The sequence below is a fragment of the Filicampus tigris genome, chromosome 13 (genome assembly GCF_054856515.1).
Source record: "Filicampus tigris isolate MCC_2025a chromosome 13, RoL_Ftig_1.0, whole genome shotgun sequence".
In the NCBI taxonomy this organism is placed as follows: domain Eukaryota; kingdom Metazoa; phylum Chordata; class Actinopteri; order Syngnathiformes; family Syngnathidae; genus Filicampus; species Filicampus tigris.
In genome coordinates, this window is record NC_141229.1 from 20044374 (window position 1) to 20063923 (window position 19550).

At 40.0% G+C, this 19550-nt stretch overlaps 1 protein-coding gene across 1 annotated transcript in view; it reads left to right on the forward strand.

Annotated features, from left to right (window-relative positions):
- The first annotated feature begins 4083 nt into the window (after positions 1–4083).
- bltp1 (bridge-like lipid transfer protein family member 1) overlaps positions 4084–19550 on the forward strand; it is a 106583-nt gene continuing 91116 nt past the window's right edge. The window contains exons 1-6 of the mRNA XM_086050629.1: positions 4084–4223; positions 9724–9859; positions 10984–11100; positions 17413–17491; positions 17590–17654; positions 18491–18665. Coding sequence (XP_085906755.1) covers positions 9754–9859; positions 10984–11100; positions 17413–17491; positions 17590–17654; positions 18491–18665 — 542 coding nt within the window. The 5' untranslated portion in view covers positions 4084–4223; positions 9724–9753. The remainder of the gene's footprint in view (positions 4224–9723; positions 9860–10983; positions 11101–17412; positions 17492–17589; positions 17655–18490; positions 18666–19550) is intronic.

Here is a 19550-nt window from a genome sequence, read left to right on the forward strand (position 1 = left end):
AAATAAAAATTGTGAGTGCCATTGTTTTGTGAATTCAACTCTCGGTTCTATGACTACAAATCTTCACTACGCACGAATTGCCAGCTGAGGATATGAATCACTTTGTGAGAGGATGAATCTGCACAGCATGCAAATTAGGATGACGTCACGTAGAACACAGGCAGGTCCCTAGGGGAACTAATCGATTTGCGATTCCTCTACTTGCGCATGCGGAGATAAGAAAACAAAGATGGCGAACGCGAGCGGATCGGACGGCGCTTCCAGGAAACGCATCTTCACAGCAGGTAAAGTCAGCAACGTGTATATCCAATTTATTATAATGTATTTCATAAAGTAATTCTGTCTCAAATAATAGCATTGGACTCAGGCTTACGGTGATAGATTGCAATCTAATGATGCGTTTCACTGTAAGCATTAGTACTTGGCTAATGTAGCTCTGTTTTCAACGTATCTGTCACCACACTGTAGTTCAGTCACTTGTACCCACAATTCAGCACGTTAACAAAAATGTATGTACTGTATGGATGCTGTTAATAGCTCTTGCTAAATTGGTTGCTCCATTTTATTAAAATAAGTAGCCTCACAGAACTCCAAAAAACAAGGACATTGTAGTGTGTTAATGTAAAAGAAAAAAACTTAGGCAAAATGTCCCATAATTTGTTTCTAGTTTGTAGACATGTCACTGGCTCCGATTGTCTTTGAGCAACTTTAATAGAAATGAAGTGACACGAAAGAGCGGTGAGGTTTTATAAATATTTTATAAAATTGTATTGTATTGTATATTCTAACAAATTATTGAGTGTATATGAACAAGAAGAGCAAATCATTATATATCAGTACACATTAACCAAGTATTTAATGGTTTTTGAGTTACACTCCCCAAAAATCCCAGTTTATACAATGCTGTAGTGCTAAAATATTATTGACTGTCAGGATATCTATTTTGAAGGTTTCATGCCCAAGCCAACAAAGTTGTGCACATTTTAATTGAAAATCTTAGTTTCAATGTAATTTGTTTTTTCTTTTATAGTATAAAAATGCAACAAAATGGCTCATGTCATGCCTGAAGAACAGTCGCAGTATTGATTCAATCAAAAAGACGAGGGTAACACTAATTCATTTTCTTTTCAACAAACAGCATTATGCAGTTAACAATATACATTTTTAATTCAGAGCCACATTTATCGATGTTATCATTTAGTTGAATAATTTATTTTGATTACATATTATCAAAGTTACCATCATCTCAAACAGTATACTTTGCCTGATAAATATTTCTATGTAATTATGTTTTCAGAAATGTAGAGTCATGTCATGGATGAGCTCTTTGGTGACGGTCGCAACGCTGACCCTGCATGCTGACTTGAAGTGTAACTGCAAGTCACTGGTGACGGCTGAGATCCAGACGGAGTGGGCTGAAAAACAGCAGAGTTGGAGATGGAGGCAAACACTGATGACAATCTAGATCAACGATGAACACATGCCCTCAGATGGAGCGCGTGACTTGGGGGACGATGTCAATAACGACGTGGAGATTGAAACAGAGCCACGAGAAAATGACAACATAGAAATTTAAATACTTGACAAAATCATGAGTACTAAATTGCATAAATATACAACACATCAGAGTATAATAGACATCAATTATTTCACAGAGTGTATTATTTGTAGGCATAACATTTATTATTCAATATCATTGGACGCTATGAACAGGCAATACCTTTTATGTGTGAAATTGTATTTATGTACATCAGTTTTAATCAGTTGAAATCAGATTTCTGACACCACACATGAAGAATTTCCATTATACATTTTGTACGGATGTAACGATTCATCTAAAATCAATTTAAACTGCATAAAATATGCATCAATGTAAAAATAAATAAATAAATAAAAGAAATTAGAATCGATTCGCAACACCATGTTAATAATAGCCGCTTTTAAATTATTTGGCGCACATTTTTCCCTCAAAAATGCCTCATCTCCCGCTGGAGAAAAAATGATTGGTGCCAAGGAAGGGTGAAATGTGTTTACAAATCCGTTATTTCCTTTAGTATTTAAGGTAGTTTCATAGTATTAGTGCAACTCAGCATAGTGTATTGTTTTTTGGTTCCATTTTAAAATGCACTAAACATTCAGCAATAAAATATTTATAATATCCAGATTGGATCAGGTCCTTCGCACCTGCTAATGATGTCACGCTTTATATTTCTGTAATATATTTCTTTGCCTCCATGTTTGTCACCTCCCTGGCTGTTGTGTTTTTATGTTCGGAGTTACTAAATAAAAAATAAAATAAAGTACATTACTGCTACTTTTGCGAGGCAGCTCGTACGTCACTTCTGCTTATGACCCGAGAAGACGCCACTGCCCGTCTTGTGAAACAATATCAGTGGAACGTTTGCGTTTCTTCTGCCAAACTGGAAACAATTTTCTGGTTGACTCTGGCTGCAAGATTGTATGAACTGTTCATAATGTGAAGTAAAATGGAGAGGATCATATGATTGGTATGATGTCTCCAGCTGACTCTATTTTAGAGTGGCAAGGTATGGATGTGAGTGCTCCTGACAGAGAACACAGGCCCGTATTCCACTTGGTACGTCTATTTACTGTGGTCTGCAACAACACAGACAAAGAATAACCTAGCAACATCATCCAATGCATATCAATTAGTTAACAATATTCCTAAACATTACAATTCACTGTATTAAGAAATTAAACAGCCAAACAATACTGTACATCTAATACACATTCACACTTTTCATCACTAGAATAGTAAGCATACTAACCAAAATAACTAACTAGTTTTCATCAACGTGACATCACTCACGAGAACATATCCAGGCTATTATATACCTGACACGAACCTAAATGACAAACTATAATTTGATGCATATAAAACACACAGTGACATTTCATATATATTTCTAGGAATACACGATCACAAGTTTGCTCCATGGGGCGGATTCATAATTTGCTCTTATTATGCATAATAGATGTTATATTGAGACTATATTGTTGTGCAGATTCGTGCTCTCACAAAAGTGATTAGTATCCACAGCTGGCAATTCGTGCGTAGTGAAGATTCGTAGTCGTAGAAGCGAGAGTCGTATTCACAAAACAATGCACTCAATTGTTTTCGCACACAAGAAAAGAAGTCAAACCCTCACAATTTTGATTCGTACTCACAAGAGAAAAATTCAAACCCTCACAATTTTGATTCCTACTCTCAAGAAAAGAAGTCAAAGAATCACAATTTTTTTTCACAATTGTACTCACAAATTATTACTATTACGGATGCGAATCGTTAATCACGCATATGCCTTTTTGACAGCTATCATACTCAATCCACTAAGTGTCATACATTTTAAACATCTTCCAAACCGCTTATCCTATATAGGGTCACGGGAAGTTGCTGGAGCCTATCCCAGCCGTCAATGGGCGAAGGCAGACTACACCCCGAACTGGTCGCCAGCCAGTCGCAGGGCACACATAGACACTGTCACTGAGCGGGAATTGATCCCACGCTGCCCGCACACAACTCAGGCGTGTGTACCACTACACTATCAGCGGACATACATTTTAAACAGTTTTATTTAATTTTTGGTTAAACATTAAAATCTTTAGCTTAGTTTTATAGTGTAAATATGTGCCGATGTATTCTTACACCCCTACACAAACTACGATACAGCGCATTGTGTAACTTACAACTGATGTAAACAAGGGAACCCCTGTATTATAAAAGATACTGAATTATTTTAACATTTGTGAAACATAGTAATTTTCATTATTGGACTTGGATCTACGTTTACAGAATGTTTTAAATGTGTTAATTTAAAATCACTTTAATAATTATCTACTTTTATTAATTCTCACATTTTTTTTACACTAGGAGGCGTCTTTAAAAAAGCTTTATTTTTCTGCGATTGTAACAAAACTCTCGCCCCTATTAAGACGACTTTGGTTTTGATTGGTACACCAAGCCCTACGTCAACAATTTAGCGAACACTGTTCTTTCATTGGTCAAACACAGACGTGTCGCCTTTTCTATTGGTCGTTTTCTTGGCTGTTGTGGTCAGAACCGGAAGAGATGTTGACTGGCCGTAAGCCAGGTAAATATTCAAAAGAGGATGGATTCTCTCCATGCCTGACACAATAAAATACAACAACCGTTGGATAACCGGCGCAAAAATGAAACGACAGCCTTTACCGAGGGCATCGAGGTACTGTAATGTCGTTAAATTACTTCATTTCATTTCTTATTAAAGGTGAAGTTACAGGGTGCGGCCCGCTGTCATTAGCTTGCTAGCTACCACAGTGCTAACTTTATGGCATTCTGCTTTTGGCTTTATTATTGGTATAATTCTTAAATTGCAATTGCATTTGTGGAGTGGCCGGAATCGCTACTCTGAACAGCATCCTCGAAGAACGTTCGATTTCAAATGGGGACATCATTACATGCTAGTTCCTTCCCGCACTGAGAGTAATATACTGTATTGTGGAAATTATTTAAGATTGAGGATTAGCTAGGCTGGTTCCAGGCATGCCTCCGATTTGAAGTCTCAGTGCCTTCGTACAGTCCACCAGATGTTAACGCGTAATAAATAACCTTTGCAAATGCTGGTCCTTTCTGAACAGAACATCGCTTTGTGTTTTGGCTCGCTTAAGTTCACAATGTAAACAAAGCAAGTAGAAGTTGCTGTTCATCACCTTGCTCGGACGAATGGCAATGATTTGATAATGATTTGTTTGGTATAAAATGACATCTTTCTCTGATCACCTCAGTGCTCACAGTTTGAATTTTACCCGGAAGTAAGGCGAGAGTTAATTAAGTGATGGGCATTGCAGATATTGACATGCCAATGCTATTTAAACGCAAAAGATTGCTTTTGTCCACTAGGTGTTGGTAACTTTTAAAAAAAAAAAAAAAATTATTTTGATAGTGATTTGTCCTACCTGATGTATTCAAGTACAATTGCAGCAAAGAGTAGTCGAGTGAATCTCAACTGTCACTGCCAACACTCAACTTTTTACAACTGAATATTATATTTGTTGCGTCACTCGAAATCTGAATTTCATTGGCTTTAACGGTTGCACAGTACACAATATGTGGATACCAGCAACACATACAGTACTCCTCAGAAAATAGCGAGTTGTGATGGTAGTTTTTTTTTTCAAACAATTTTTGCTGGATTAGTAGGGATTTGTGTTGGTGTGCAACAGTTCACAAGCCTTTGAGAGCTAAGCATGGCTGAATGAACTCACTGCAAAGACCCCTTTGCTGCACGCACATGTATAAACTCTCTCTCTCCAGCAATACCTTGTCACAAACATTCATTCCTCCAGCAAGAACAAAAATAACCATTAACACACGACATAAAACAACCTGTTTGGTCACATTACAAGTGATCCACAAACTACATTTACCTTCCGTTACTACGATGGCAATATGCCCTGAATTCTGTCACTGTTCTATCACTATAGCCTAAACACATTTTTTGGCCACAGATATATATCGGAAACAGTCAAAGAAAAAAAAACAATAATTACGATGGTAACTGAGCAACTTTTCACTTGCTCTGTGCCGATGTATTCTTTCACCGCTACACAAACTACGATACAGCGCATTGTGTAACTTACAACTGATGTGAACAAGAAAACTATTAGAAAATCTACTGAACTATATTTCTAAACTATGTTTATCAATATGCTTTAAAATTATGAGTGCTAGAGGATCAGGGTTTTATGCTGCCGATTCCGATGCTGATCATCCATGAGTGAGATTTGACAATCACTGCAAATTCCTATCACATGTATTAGCTTTAAAATTTTAAAATTTATTTTATAGCCACACCTTACAATTATTTGAACATTTGAATAATCTGTCAATTATTGATTGGTTAATAAATGAATGAGATTAAAATATCGTTTATTTCCATGCCTTTTTTAAAAAACAGGACTTTATTTCCAATTGACAGCACAGGAATTGCACAAAAATAAATTATAATTCAGTTAATAATTTGCTCTGTAACATGTCAGAAAATAGATTAAAATGTTTTCCTAAAGCCTGGTTCACACGGGAAGATTTAGAAATAAAAAGCTGAAGGACCCGGCACATGACTATAAAAAAATTACGGGCATAACAGTTCTGAACGTACCGTGTGCAGTGGTGTGCAGCCAACGTCAACACATCCCCCACGAAACTATTTCACTCATGAATAGTCCCAGGTCAGAAATCTTGCAAAAACCTCTTGCGATTCAATGTGACTTCAGTGCAAACAAACATGGCGGACGAAGAGGAGGCTGTGGTGATAGTTTGTGGTTTGTTGTCAGCAGAAAAAAAAAGACCTCTAGATTCCCCACTGTGCTTCCACGCCAATTCATCACCTCGCTTTCTGATTGGCTGCACGTCACTGTCAAGGACACATGCTCGTTTGTCATTGGAGCACACCACACACTGAGAAGTTGGACAAAACAATCCAACATGTTGAATAGGGCTGCCAAGATTAGTCGACTAATTACGACAACGTCAACGATCAAAACCATTAACAATTAATTTTAATTGTCGATGTGTCGTTTATTTATATATTTATTTATTTGCCGCATTATTTTTCTCTCAAAACTACCGTGTCTCGCTCTTCTCCCGCTGGCTATTTTCCCGTCTTCAACGCACATGCGCAGTAGTGGTAAAGTACTGTAAGGGCTAATTAGTGTTGGCAACAGAGTCCGAAAGTTAGACCACATTTCACCAAATATACTCAATACAATGCAAACCTGCCTTTCATGGCAGCACGATGGGGATCATTTAGAAAAGGAAGCAAGTTGTGGCGTGTGCCTGATTTCATATCTGACAAAGGCACAGTCGTGTTTAGAAGCTAGGTGCAGTTAGCATACACATGTTACGGTGTGTGTTTGATGTAACTTTGTCACACACAGAGCTGGGCAATTTACCCTTTTTTGACAGTCCGTCCTCCGACCGCGACCGGGGTACCCTTTGTCCTGGTACCTCCGTCCTTATTCATAAAAGATATCGTCCTCCGACCCCGTCCGTCCTCGTCCTTTTAAAGCGCTTCTGTCCTTACATTCCGTCGATCCGCCCCCCGCCCGCCCGCCCGCAAAAAACCCAAAACAAAACAAACAAAAAAACCTCCGTGTAGGCGTGCATTCATAAACATTATTTGAAGATCATTAGCTGGATAATTTCCGGTGCACATCCACTTACCTATTGATAGTATTGTGAGTGGATTGATTTGTTTACGACTGTTTAACCAAGATAACATTTAGCTGCAACACTAGACCGTCGTGTTGTGATGAAGATGAGGATGATGATGCCGACTGGAACCATCCAGGGGACATCAGGAGAATATTTAAGATTGAGTAATAAAGCAATACTATTGCAAAACTTTTGCGTTTTAATACAAGATGTTTTCAGTTTTTATTAAATAATTATTGCAAAATAACACAAGGTTATTTTAATTAAGAGGAAACAAAGATTTCCACTTCCGGGTTGTTTGAATGTATACGCTGGTAGAAATTTTTAAGGCCTAAAGATGTCCCACACAAGGATATACAACGGGATAATGTACTAAATGTTAACAATTGGTTAACAAAACAAAATTGCTATGCCGGATTACACACCCAAGACAGGATGGGCGTGTTTCTGTCAGTTAGTGTTATGGCATCTTTTGACTCCTGTGGCATTATCCATTGTATTACATGTGTTGAACCACTAGAGGGCAGAATATGCATGTGCAATGTGACTACTGGTACGCACATGAAAAGCGTTGTGCAGGCAATTAAAGTAGGCGACTCCGTCGAAGAGATCATGCAGTGGTCTTGCTTTTACAAAGAACCCAACACAACACGTTCAGTCGATACTTGACCCGGTTAGGGACTAATAGAGGGACGGACGAAAACCCACTTCTGTCCATGCTTAGTCCGTCCTTTTTAAAAAAACTTCTCGTCCTCCATCCGTCCGTCCACAAAATGGGCGGTGAGCGAATAGAGAAAGAGGGGTCTTGGGGGGACCATTCCTCTTTGCACAATCTCTTGACATCATCCAGCGACTTGGGTCCTCTCCTCTGCACTCGCTAACCCTAACCCTCTTCAGCTCACTCCACAATGGGATTGAGGTGTGGGGAATCGGGACTGAGATGGCCATGAGAGGAGCTTGATTGTGTGTCTGCTGAAGCATTTCCACAGTTTTCATCATGAGAGTATGCTTCTGCAGTAAACATTGATTTCATTTTAAAGCCTTTAAGCCCCTGTTGGGCGTGGCTTATGTGATGTTTTCGGTCTCAGCGGTCTACGTCACGGGTGGGTGGCAAGCTCGCTTTGTCAGTTCTGTTGTCTAAAAAAGCGAACGATCGCCACCAAAATGCAAATGCACATTACTACTCTTGTCCACTTCAACCTGTGAAAGTATAAAAGTGTTCTGCTCAATAGTTTGGATTTATTGACATAAAACATTATGTCATCATGATCACCTCCACAAAATCAAAAATACCGTGGCAATTCTCCTCCACTTTCACAAGCTGAAGCAGACAAGAGCATGAATGCGCACACGAACCTCGTCTGGTTATATTTTAGACATTTAGCGACGCTAAACTCGTGTCAACTCTCGGGAGGCAGACGGCGACTGGCAGTGGGCAAGCAATCAGGCAAGCATGGATCTTTATTGCCCCGCCCCCCTTTCCCTCCCTGGCTAAAAGTAGAATAACAGTACAGCTAATAGCAACAACTAGCTTCAGGCCATTAAAACAAAATGTGTCAGCACAACAACATTAGCTCCTTACTATCCGTGCAGCGAGTGGAGGTGATCATGAGCCAGCGTCTTCATGTCGCGGGGTTGCCTCCCAAGCAGTCGCGCGCGTTGTCCGACACCGCTTGCAGCCGCGAGAGTGAAGCGGCGTCAGAGTGAGGTAAGACCTCATCGAACACCAGGCGTGTCCACAACCGAGTGTGGCCGCATTGGAACGCACCATTTCGGCTGTTACGTTCCATTGGACGGCGTGTTGTCGGTCGAAAAACTGGGGGCATTCCTCATCCAAATAAATGTGCACGCCCACTCATTCCCACTTCAGTCTCTGTAAATATCCTGACTGGTGTTAAATACCTCGCCCGTCCTAACTGTGATGAGCAAAGAAGCAGTGTTTTTTTTTTTTTTAGCAAAGAAGCAGTGTGCGCTCGACCCAGCATAAATCTATGCATCTCTGCTCACTTCCACATTTCCTCATCTTCATATAAATTGGCCACAAAGTGGTTAATCCTTTTGATATGTTGAAGTGGTCATTACTAAGGATGTCCACATAAATTTTGGTGCCAAATGATCACCGTTTTTGGACGTTATTAGCAATGAAAGTATAATGATTTCAATGTACAATGATGACGAATGGAGAGTTTGTAATCTGTTCCTCCAGTGACTCAGACCGAACAGGGATAGAACGCTAGCGGGGCGGCCATTCTCCTCATTAACAAGAGGCGTTATTCATGGAGTCACTTATTTCCTAATCTCTCCCAAATTTATTGATAAAATAGAAAATGACAACTGTTTTAATTTTCCTGATCAAAAAATATATAAAATGAACTTGTTAGTGAAAACATGGCCATCCCCACCATCCCTTTAACCAGTGGTGCCAATAATTATTGTCAGGGACTGTATAATATATATTTGAGTCCCAATTTCGATTACTTAATGAATATTTGTTTTCTTTTCTCTTTTAGTTGTCAACATCAAAGAGAGAGCCAGTAGCCATGGATGTGCCCGCTTCCAAAAACAACGAAAGTACCTTCCCGAGCTTAGGGGATTTGGATGACTTTCTCACCAAGCACAACTCGAACTTCATATGGCTGCTCGTGGGTAAGTGCTTTGCATCTGTTCTGTAAATATCAGCTGATTAAAAAAAATGGATGATTAATTTCATGCATAAGTAGTCTTTAACCATTAAGCGGAAGGCAAATTTTGAGTAGCAAAATATTTATAACATTAAAAACAATCAACACATTACATGTGCCTGTTCCTTAGTATGATACAAAAAAAGAAGTATTCATTGGAGCCAGGCACTGAGCCCTGTCGCAATAACTGATAAACTGTGAGGGCGAAACACCTCAAGAAATTCCTTTAAACCGCTTGCAATATTTTCTCATGTGTGATCCTTGGGAAAGTCGATTGTTTCACTGCAGGAGTTTTGTAGCATCCAGTCACCTGTGTAATGAGCTGTCAGGTTGATATAAGGGTCACATGTCGGTCGTGGAGGCAAAAAATCTCCACCAATGATAATAAAGTAGCAGCCAATATGTTGTGGTATGCTTTGTAAGTCACAGGTAAATATGTTTGTGGAACATTCCTGTATGCTCTCTCTGGGATTGTGTACCTTGTGAATTTTTGGAAGTGTTTAGAGCCCGCCCACCTTTTCTGCCATGTGAATTGGCATCATGTCTTTGGCCAAACAATACACGAGTGCGTCAGTAATATCCGGCCACTTTTTGCCATAAGGAGTGCAGCTCGTGATTGCTCCAGCAATATTTGGTCGAAACATTTATTCACTTGTACTTCGAACAACACAAGCTGTTTTCATGTCCTTTTCACGTAAACTCATAGTCTGCTCGTATTCGGCCCTATGTTTAAGCTTTAAGTGATGAAACAGCCGTTGTGTTTCCATCTGTAGCAGCAACAGTTTTACTGTGTAATTTGCAAATGATTATAGTTTGCTGCATATCTGACCACTTGTAGCCAAACCACCTCCGCACGACAGAGGTAGCTCTCCTTTTAGGCATTAAATCCTCATTTGAGGACGGAGTCGAAGCTCCAGTGCTGCTCTTTGATCTCCTACGTTGTTGTCATGCACTAGAGAACAAGGGACGCGATGACAAATATGGAATGGAATGATAATACATCATCATGTCCTTATAGTGTTGTTGTTGTTTTTTGCCTAATTAATGATATTTTTGAAGCTAACCTGTTTCCTGTGTTTTACCATGAAGCCACCATTCTGTCCTGTGGATGGATCATCTATTTAACTTATTACAACTCCCGAAACATTGGCCTGATCCTCACCCACATCATCAACAGACTCTACAAGGATGGCTACATTCATATCGGTGAGTTTATCAGCAGCTGTGTTAGTTTACATAGCGATAAATACAGCGGCGACTCGCTGCCAAACACTGAGTTAAGGCCTAGGTAGACCAATGGGACGTTGGCCAACAGTGACAGACGCTTACCCCTTGTAGCGTCCGGCCGGCCGTCGGCACGTCACGCTGGAAAAATACACCGCAACGACGGACAGCGATGCTGACCCTGAACAGTACCTTATGCGCATGCGTGAGATGTAATAGCCTTCCATAACATCGCCGGCGGTAGTCACCATTCCTCATGGTTAGAAAAATCCAACCTGAAAGCTGTTGGCCGGGGACGGATTATAAAAATGTAAACAATGCATTCAGCTATATTCTTCACTCACGAATTCCCACGCGAAGTAAATCCTCACGTTCTTGACACGGTATTGTGAAATACTTTAACTGTCAACCCTCGCTCTTGTGCTTGTAAGAAGAATAAGGTGCCGAAGGCGTACTCACCGTTTATACGCAATTGTCACTTCCCGTTCATGCTCCATGCGCTGATTTGCTAGCTAACAGCCAATCAGAGTGACCAAATGTCACGACTCGCGATGCCGATTCAACATGCGTAAACACCCACCAGACGCTCCAGGACCTCCGACGTCGGTTTGGTCCATCTAGGCCTTTAAAGGTATTTACTTGGTCTGCTGAATAATTCATGACATGCCAGGTTCTCTCAGTGACATTAGCAAACTACAATCTGCATGAGTGTCTTTACATCACATAGATATGTTTTGTGTGTTTTTCTTAACCTTTACTTTTTCACTCCACTATTTAAAGCAGCACTATGTAGGAAATCGACCTTCATAAAAAATTTTCACAACTCATTGACTTACAAGTAATTGAATGGGACTTTTGTCATGCCCGGGGGGGGGGGTCGGTATCGTTTTTACTCGCAATAAGCAACTTTGAGGAGGATGGAAGCAACCCTGGCACACAAAAAAATACAAATGTCCTGAATTGCTTTACGGCATACTCACTTCCTCCTTTCGCTATAAGGACGGCTCAGGATTTCACGACACTACGCACTGGCGTGCATGGGAAATGCAGTTGACTTTTGTCAAAACACTAACGCTTTTGTCCACATGGCGCTGCCATAATCAACAAAAACTGACATGACACAGTGTTGCTTTAAAACCAAACAAGTAAACAGTCTTGAGTAAGTACGGACATAAATTAATGAAAAAATGTTTTACATACAAATGCAGCTATTTCACACTCCAACAGATGTAAACCAGTTCTAGTCTATTGCTCCCCCCACCCCCGCAAAGGCCTGTTTAATTAATTAAGCAGCTTGTTGCACTAGAATCACTTTTGCAGAACAGTGGATGCGTCATTAACTAATGTTAACTAAGTCAAATTCTAAATTACCAACATAGATCTTAGATTTGATGTGTATTCAATTGCTTATCATGACCATTACTAGTTTTGAAGCTTTGCCATTAAAACATGTTTGTTTGACTAGTTTGTATTTGTGTATGATCAGGATGTAAATTCCAAAGGGGCTTTGCTCCACTGTATGGAGGCTGTGCTGCAAAACATAAACCTGCTTTATACTCTTATGTATTTCCTTAGTTAAGCCTACAAAAACATTTTTAAATCCCAAAATAATTTCTAACCTAAACAAGTGTCCTAATGAGATAATCATACAAGAGTTGAGCATATTTTGTTCACTCTGTGAGTTTGACTGTTTGAAGCTACTTCTCGTGTCACTTTCGCACACTCTTGTTTTTTAGGATAAATTCATTTAAATAAAGACGTTATATACACTCGAGCCCTGCTATTAGTTGGGGATAGGGCCCGGGCTGTCCCGTGAAAAGTGAAAATCTGCATAAAATTGACACCCACTGAAATGGCATTGAGGGTAAAACAATAAATAAAAAATATTTCTTTTAAATCCCCCAAATCCTTCAAAAACTTCTGATAAACATTCAATGTATTGTATGTTTCCCATGAAAAACGTATGGTATATGGTGGAGAACCAACCTGGGCTCATTTGCCACCATCGGGGTGAGATGATGGAGGCACTGATTACTGAATTAGGAGTGAAACCGCAATGTGTTTAACAGGCAGTAGTAGTCATCTGAAAAGCTTGTTGCTAAAGTCTCGCCTCGATCCTGCCGACTACAGAGCTGCAGGTGTCATAAGCAGCCCAGCGAAGCTTTTTGGGACGGCCGTTGCCGTTCAATTTTCTGAAAAACTTTTAAAAAAAAAATCAGTTTTGCTATTGATGTATGTGATGTAATGATGCTCAAAACAAAAGCTGCTATGCTTTTATATTTCAAGGTGTAACCAGCATGCCTTGAGGACATTTTAAAAATTTTTTGTAAATAGTTATTGATAATTATGGGCTTGTTGTTGTTGTTGTTTATTCTTTCTCAAAACAGTAGTATTTGTTATTTGCATGCCACCAAATCATTATTATTCATTTTCATTGACTCTCTGATTTAATTTTGCACCTCAGGTTTGTTATGTACGGCGACGATGTATTATGATTCACTTTCCTGTGTTGTTGTTGAGTCTGCCGCCTGGTTGCAGCAGTTTGGCATAAGATTGATAAGTGAAAGTTTTTGGCCATCAATTCAAGCTGCATTTGATGTATTAATTACATGCAGTTTGCTGCAGATGACCAGTGGCGTTAGGCAAGATAGTAGAAAACTGACACGATAAAATCTTTTCTATTGTCTTCGCGATATATCGTCCTATCACCCCAGTTCTAACACAGAGTGCTGTGTCATCAGTTGTTGTAGTGTGTCTTGACCGCTCCGCCGAATTTGAGAGCAAGTGCAAGCAAGTAAACCCCTAGCCTTAGAAACAAATGTGAGCTCCTGGGTAGCTCAGCACATCACAACTCTATGTGCAATGAGAAAAGCATTTATAGATTCTGAATGCTCAGAGAGAATCAAAGAGGCCTGCTCAAACAACTACAGCCAGTTTGAAGACAGGTATGACACAGGAGACAAAGTCTACTATAAGAGGGTGGACTGTAATGAGTGGAAAGGACCAGGGGTTGTGATAGGCCAATATGGTGCTGTTGTATTTGTGAGACACGGTGGAGCATATGTGCGGGTGCATCACATCAGACTGAGAAAAGTGGATGATCCATCAACCAAAGAAGTGGTGGAAACAAAAAATGGACACTGTTGAAAATTCACCAGCTATAACAGCAGCAGCAGCAGATCTCAGCGTATTTGGAAGTGACACAAATTAACAATGGACCTCAAATTGCTGATGATAATGAAGAACTCCCACAATAATCAGAGTCGAATGCAGGAGGCAGTATCAATCAGTCTCAGATGCCGCAACAGACTAGTTATGAAGGGCTTCAGCTGAAAACTGGCCAAGTGGTTACATATAAGACAAACAAAGTGGTCAAAGTTATACTGGAATTGTCCTGAGCAGAGCAGGAAAGGGTTTTGGAAAACACAAAGACTGGTACAACTTGCAGTTCAGCCAGCCTGAAGAGGTTGCTGGCACAACAGAATCAGTCGATCTTGGAACAATGGGCAGTGTACAAGTATTTCCGTCAGAGCAGGTGGAAGCATGTGCTAACAAGTTTAAGATCCCTTGTTAGTAGTGCATGAAGACATTTTTCTTCCAGCTAAACATGAGGAAATCTTAAACTGGAAGAAAAACAATGTATTTGATGAAGTCATTGATAGGTCAGAAATGCATCTCAACAAGGTGGGTGTGCACACTGAAGGAAACTTCTGCTGCCACAACTAGTAGCAAGAGGTTTTGAGGAGATGAATATCAAGGACCTTCCCAAAGACTCACCGACATATGCTACCGAGAGTCTTTGAAGATGATCGTGGCTAGGGGTGGGAATCTATGGGTACCTCAAGATTCGATCCGATTCCGATTTAGAGGCCCACAATTCGATTTAATTCCGATTCAGAGGCCTATGATTCGATTCGCTTGCGATTCCGGTGCATCACTACATTGGCTTACATTTTATAGTCCATGTCAAATACTGGTACCTTTTTTAAAACAAAAAACTCAAGAGCAAAGATTTATATTTCACACTTTGACTTCGCTCCGCTTGTATGAGGTTTTGCATGTTCCGCCATCTTGTCACGCATTAGCTTAGCCTAGCACAGACGTCTGACGTACAAATGCACGTAATCGCTTGCGCATGCTTTGTTTTTTTAGTTAAACATTAAATATCCATAATTAATACCTATGAATTGATTCAGAATCTTTTTAATACGCCGAACGATGCATCGAAAAAACTATTATCGTTCCTACTCCTAATCATGGCTGTCATATGTCAAAACAAATGGCAGCTGAATTCCATGGACATTAAAGCCGCCTTTTTACAAGGCAAGACACTAACAAGGGAGATTTACATCTGTCCTCCTCAAGAGGCACAAAACAAAGGAACTGTGTGGAAGTTAAATAAGTATATCTATGGTCTGACAGATGCGTCCTTCTACTGGTACAATAGAGTCAGAGACACCATGCAACAGTTGGGAGCCACTGTATCAAAAGTAGATCCAGCTGTGTTCATTAGATCAGTATGGTCAGATGTTAGCAATCCTTGCATCCCATGTAGATGACTTTATTTGGAGGGGGCACAGATACATTTACCACAAAAGTCATCCATCAGTTACAGGTTGGTAGGGAAGAGAACAGCAACTTCACTTGCATAGGAATGAAAGTACATTATGTGCAGGATGAGATACAGGTATAACAAAAGACATGCATTAAACATCTGCAAAGTATCCCCATAGATCCCACCAGAGCGACACAACGTGAAGCACCACTTACTGACAATGAAGTGGACATACTCAAATCAAAGATGGGACAAATTCTGTGGGTAGTAACAAGGCAGAGCAGACCAGATATGTTGTGTGAACTGTTCAAACTCTACATTGTGCAAACAAGCTCATTAGGAAACTTAAATCACAGTGTCAAGTTGAGATTTTAGTCCTGGGAGAAAACAGTTCCCCAAAATTTGTACTGTTCAGTGATTCCTCCATGGAAAACCTCTCTGATGGTGGCACGCTGGGTGGACATTTCATCATGCTCATGGGTGAAAATGGAAAATTCTCACCTATATCGTGGCAGTCGAAGCGTATCAGGACAGTTGTGTACTTTAGCAGGGGAGACGTTAGCTCTTGCAGATGGGATTGACAGTGCAGTTTTTCTTGCAACACTGTACTCAGAAATCACAACTGGTGACTGTTCATGCAGAAGTACAGTATACCCATTGTGTGTGTAACAGGCAATCATTATTCTGGATGCAGTCAAATCCACTCTGTCTTTTACAGGGAAAAGACTGCATCTTCACATAAGCAATATGAAAGAGCTGATGCTTTCTGGGACTATTTAGCAAATTGTCTGGTCGGCTACCAAAGAATAACTTTTCCAGTATTTATATGGCAAGTTATACTTAACCAAAACGGGGCCATCAGCACTTGGCCTTTTGAGAACCCTCAGCGATGTTGTGGTGTTTGCAAACTTAAACTTTAAATGTTACTCTAATACTGAATTTAAACTGTACTGTATTTTTGTTTCGTTGTATGTTCTGTAAGACGCCATAGTTATGTTAATGCAACACTAAATAAGAACAAATGGGAGATTGTTAAGTTATGTTTTTCTTACAGCGCATGTGGGTGAAGTTTCGGGGTACCGCGAGATTATGTTTTGAGCGGATTCTTGTTGGACATTATGCTCATAAATGTTGGATGGTGGAAGTAAAATCTGTTTTTGTCTAAATCTTCTTTTGTTACTGAGTCAATACTTGACTACCTGACTAAGGTCCTTCTCCTTTAATTGCTCAGTTTAGTCAAGTGGCCAGCTCTCGGGAGAATCCTGCTGGTTCGGAACATCTTCAGTTTGTGGTGATGGAGGCCACTGTGCTCATTGGAAGCTTCAAAGCAGCAGTTTTGTTTTTTTTGTTTCTGTACCCTTCCCCAGATTTGTGCCTTGGGACAATCCTGATCCCTCCAGTGGACACATTTTGAACTATAGATCAGATTTTGACCTCTGTGGCAAAGGCTGTGAATACTTACATACATGTTATTTCTTCTTAGTTTTTTTTTTTAATACATTTGCACAAAAAAAAAAGGTTATCATTAAAGGGTTTTGTGTGCAGAATTTGTAGGATTTTTTTTTTTTTATGTAGAAAATGTGGAAAAAGTGAAGCCGTTGAATACTTTCCGGATGCACTTAATGTTGTTTATGAAAATGTATTTGGAATTAAAATAAACTTTTTTAAAAAACAAGTTAATAAAATTGTATTACTACACATTTTGTCTAACACCAGATTGGTCTCATCTTTCTCCATAGGCTCGTTCTCTTTCTCTGTGCTGTCAGGAAAGGTCATGTTCAGAGATGTTTACTATATCAACCAAGACATGTCTATCAGGTAATCTGGCCTTCTGATGCCATGCTCTCTTCTCTGTAATCTGTGAAGAAAATCTTCTGTAAAATATATTTTTATGTCTACTTTTTTTTCTTGGATAGGATACAGGATGGCTTTCTCATCTTCCGCTGGTGGAAAATGTATAACCCCAAACAGAAACAGCATGGTGAGCAAAGGATCCTCTTGCAATGCACACACATTTGGTTGGGATTCTGCCCTTGAAATAATTTGACACATTGCTCATCACTTTCATTTCTGTCTTTCCTTATTTATTCTCTTCACTCATAAGTGAAGAAAAGGCTTCCTCGGTTGACTCCATTCGTGGATTGCTAATTCTGTTGGGGGTCACAGGGAAAATGGGGTTGATTCCAGATTACTTAATAAGAGAGGTTGGGTACACCATGAACAGATCACCAGTCAATCAAAGGGCTTACACATTGAGACAGACAACCATCAACGCTACAATAATTATTCAGCGACACAAAGTTATCAAAATCAAGGCACGGGGGCCAGATCCGGCCCGCAACCTCATTTTATGTGACCCGCAAAGGCAAATCTTGTGTGTCAACTTCACATTTCTTGCAAATTGTTTTCCACTTTTAACAACATTGAGATATGAGATACTGCAGTGTGTTATTTGTTAGCAATCCCCCCTTAAAATACATAGAAAAAAACTGAACTAAATAATTGTTTACTTACCGGCTTCTAATCTCAGAACTAGCTAGCCATCAATTTGTTGTATATATGTGATCATATAAGGCAATCATACATTTATATGACGGCCCTCCGAGGGACACCATAACTACGATGTGGCCCCAGACAAAAAATGATTTTGCTCTAGCACATCTTTTTGGGCTGTGGAAGGAAGCTGGAGTACCTAGAAAACCGTATGCATCCACAAGGAGAACATGCAAACTCAACAAGGAATGATTTAGGCCCAAACTAAGTTTCAAATCCATTTCTGATTGAATGTATTGACGTGTGGCTCTCTTGTGTCATCAGACCCCAAGGCGGAGACCAGGCTTTATGTGACAGTCAACGGTTTTGAGTTTCATGTATACAATCGGACTGACCTGTATGCCCACCTACAAGAGACTTTCGGCCTGGAGCCGACACTTAGCAGACTCAACAAAGATGACGACCATGAAGGGGAGGGAAAAAACAAGACGCTGGAACGGTAAGACCAGCTGTCATAGCCTTACATGTATTATTTGGTACATTTTAATTTTAAAGTTTGTGTTGAATTCTTTGTTGTCTTGCGCTGCCTTCGATTATGCGATTTTTTTTTTGTGTAGTCACCAGTTTATTTAGTATCTCTACATCTTGATGAAGTTATCTTTTTTCCACCCTTCTTTGTTTTCAGTAAAAATTATAATCTATCATGTAGGGCTGAACAGTTTATCGTTTTATGATCAAAATCACCATTCCAGACAACACAATCACAATTGCCACAGCTTCGTTTTTTTTTTTCAGCATTCCTGACCGACCAAGAATCTGTTGTATCAACTATTTCTCACATAAAAGCCTCCGCTTCCGCAAAACCAATCAGAAGCGCCATGCTACTCGTGACAGGTTATGCAAACCAATCAGCTCCGAGCTGCTGCTTCTGAACATGGCACTAACACACGCCGCACAGAGGTACAAGCTATGAGCTGTGCTTGTTAGCTGACGCGGCTAAACGGTGACCACCTGTAATGCAGATGCTGTCCTCTAAATCCTTTTTTACACTACAAGTTCCAAAATGGCCCGGCACCACACTGCACTATCCACGCTTGGCCTGAGCTGGCATCGGTTGCTTTTCCATTACAACAGGCGTGGGGCGGGATCAACGGAACTATGCAAGCCTCCATTGCACAGCGCATACTCGCATCTTGGGGGGTTCAATCGTAACATTTCATGAGGGGCGAGTCCCAGCCACTGGTTTTGCAGCTATTCGAAATATGAATTGCGGTTGCATGATATGGCGACAAAGCAAATTACAGCCCTTCAAATGCACAGAAACTGTCACATATAGATGAAAAATGAATTTTTGGTTTTAAGTGAGAAGCAAATTTTTCGCTTC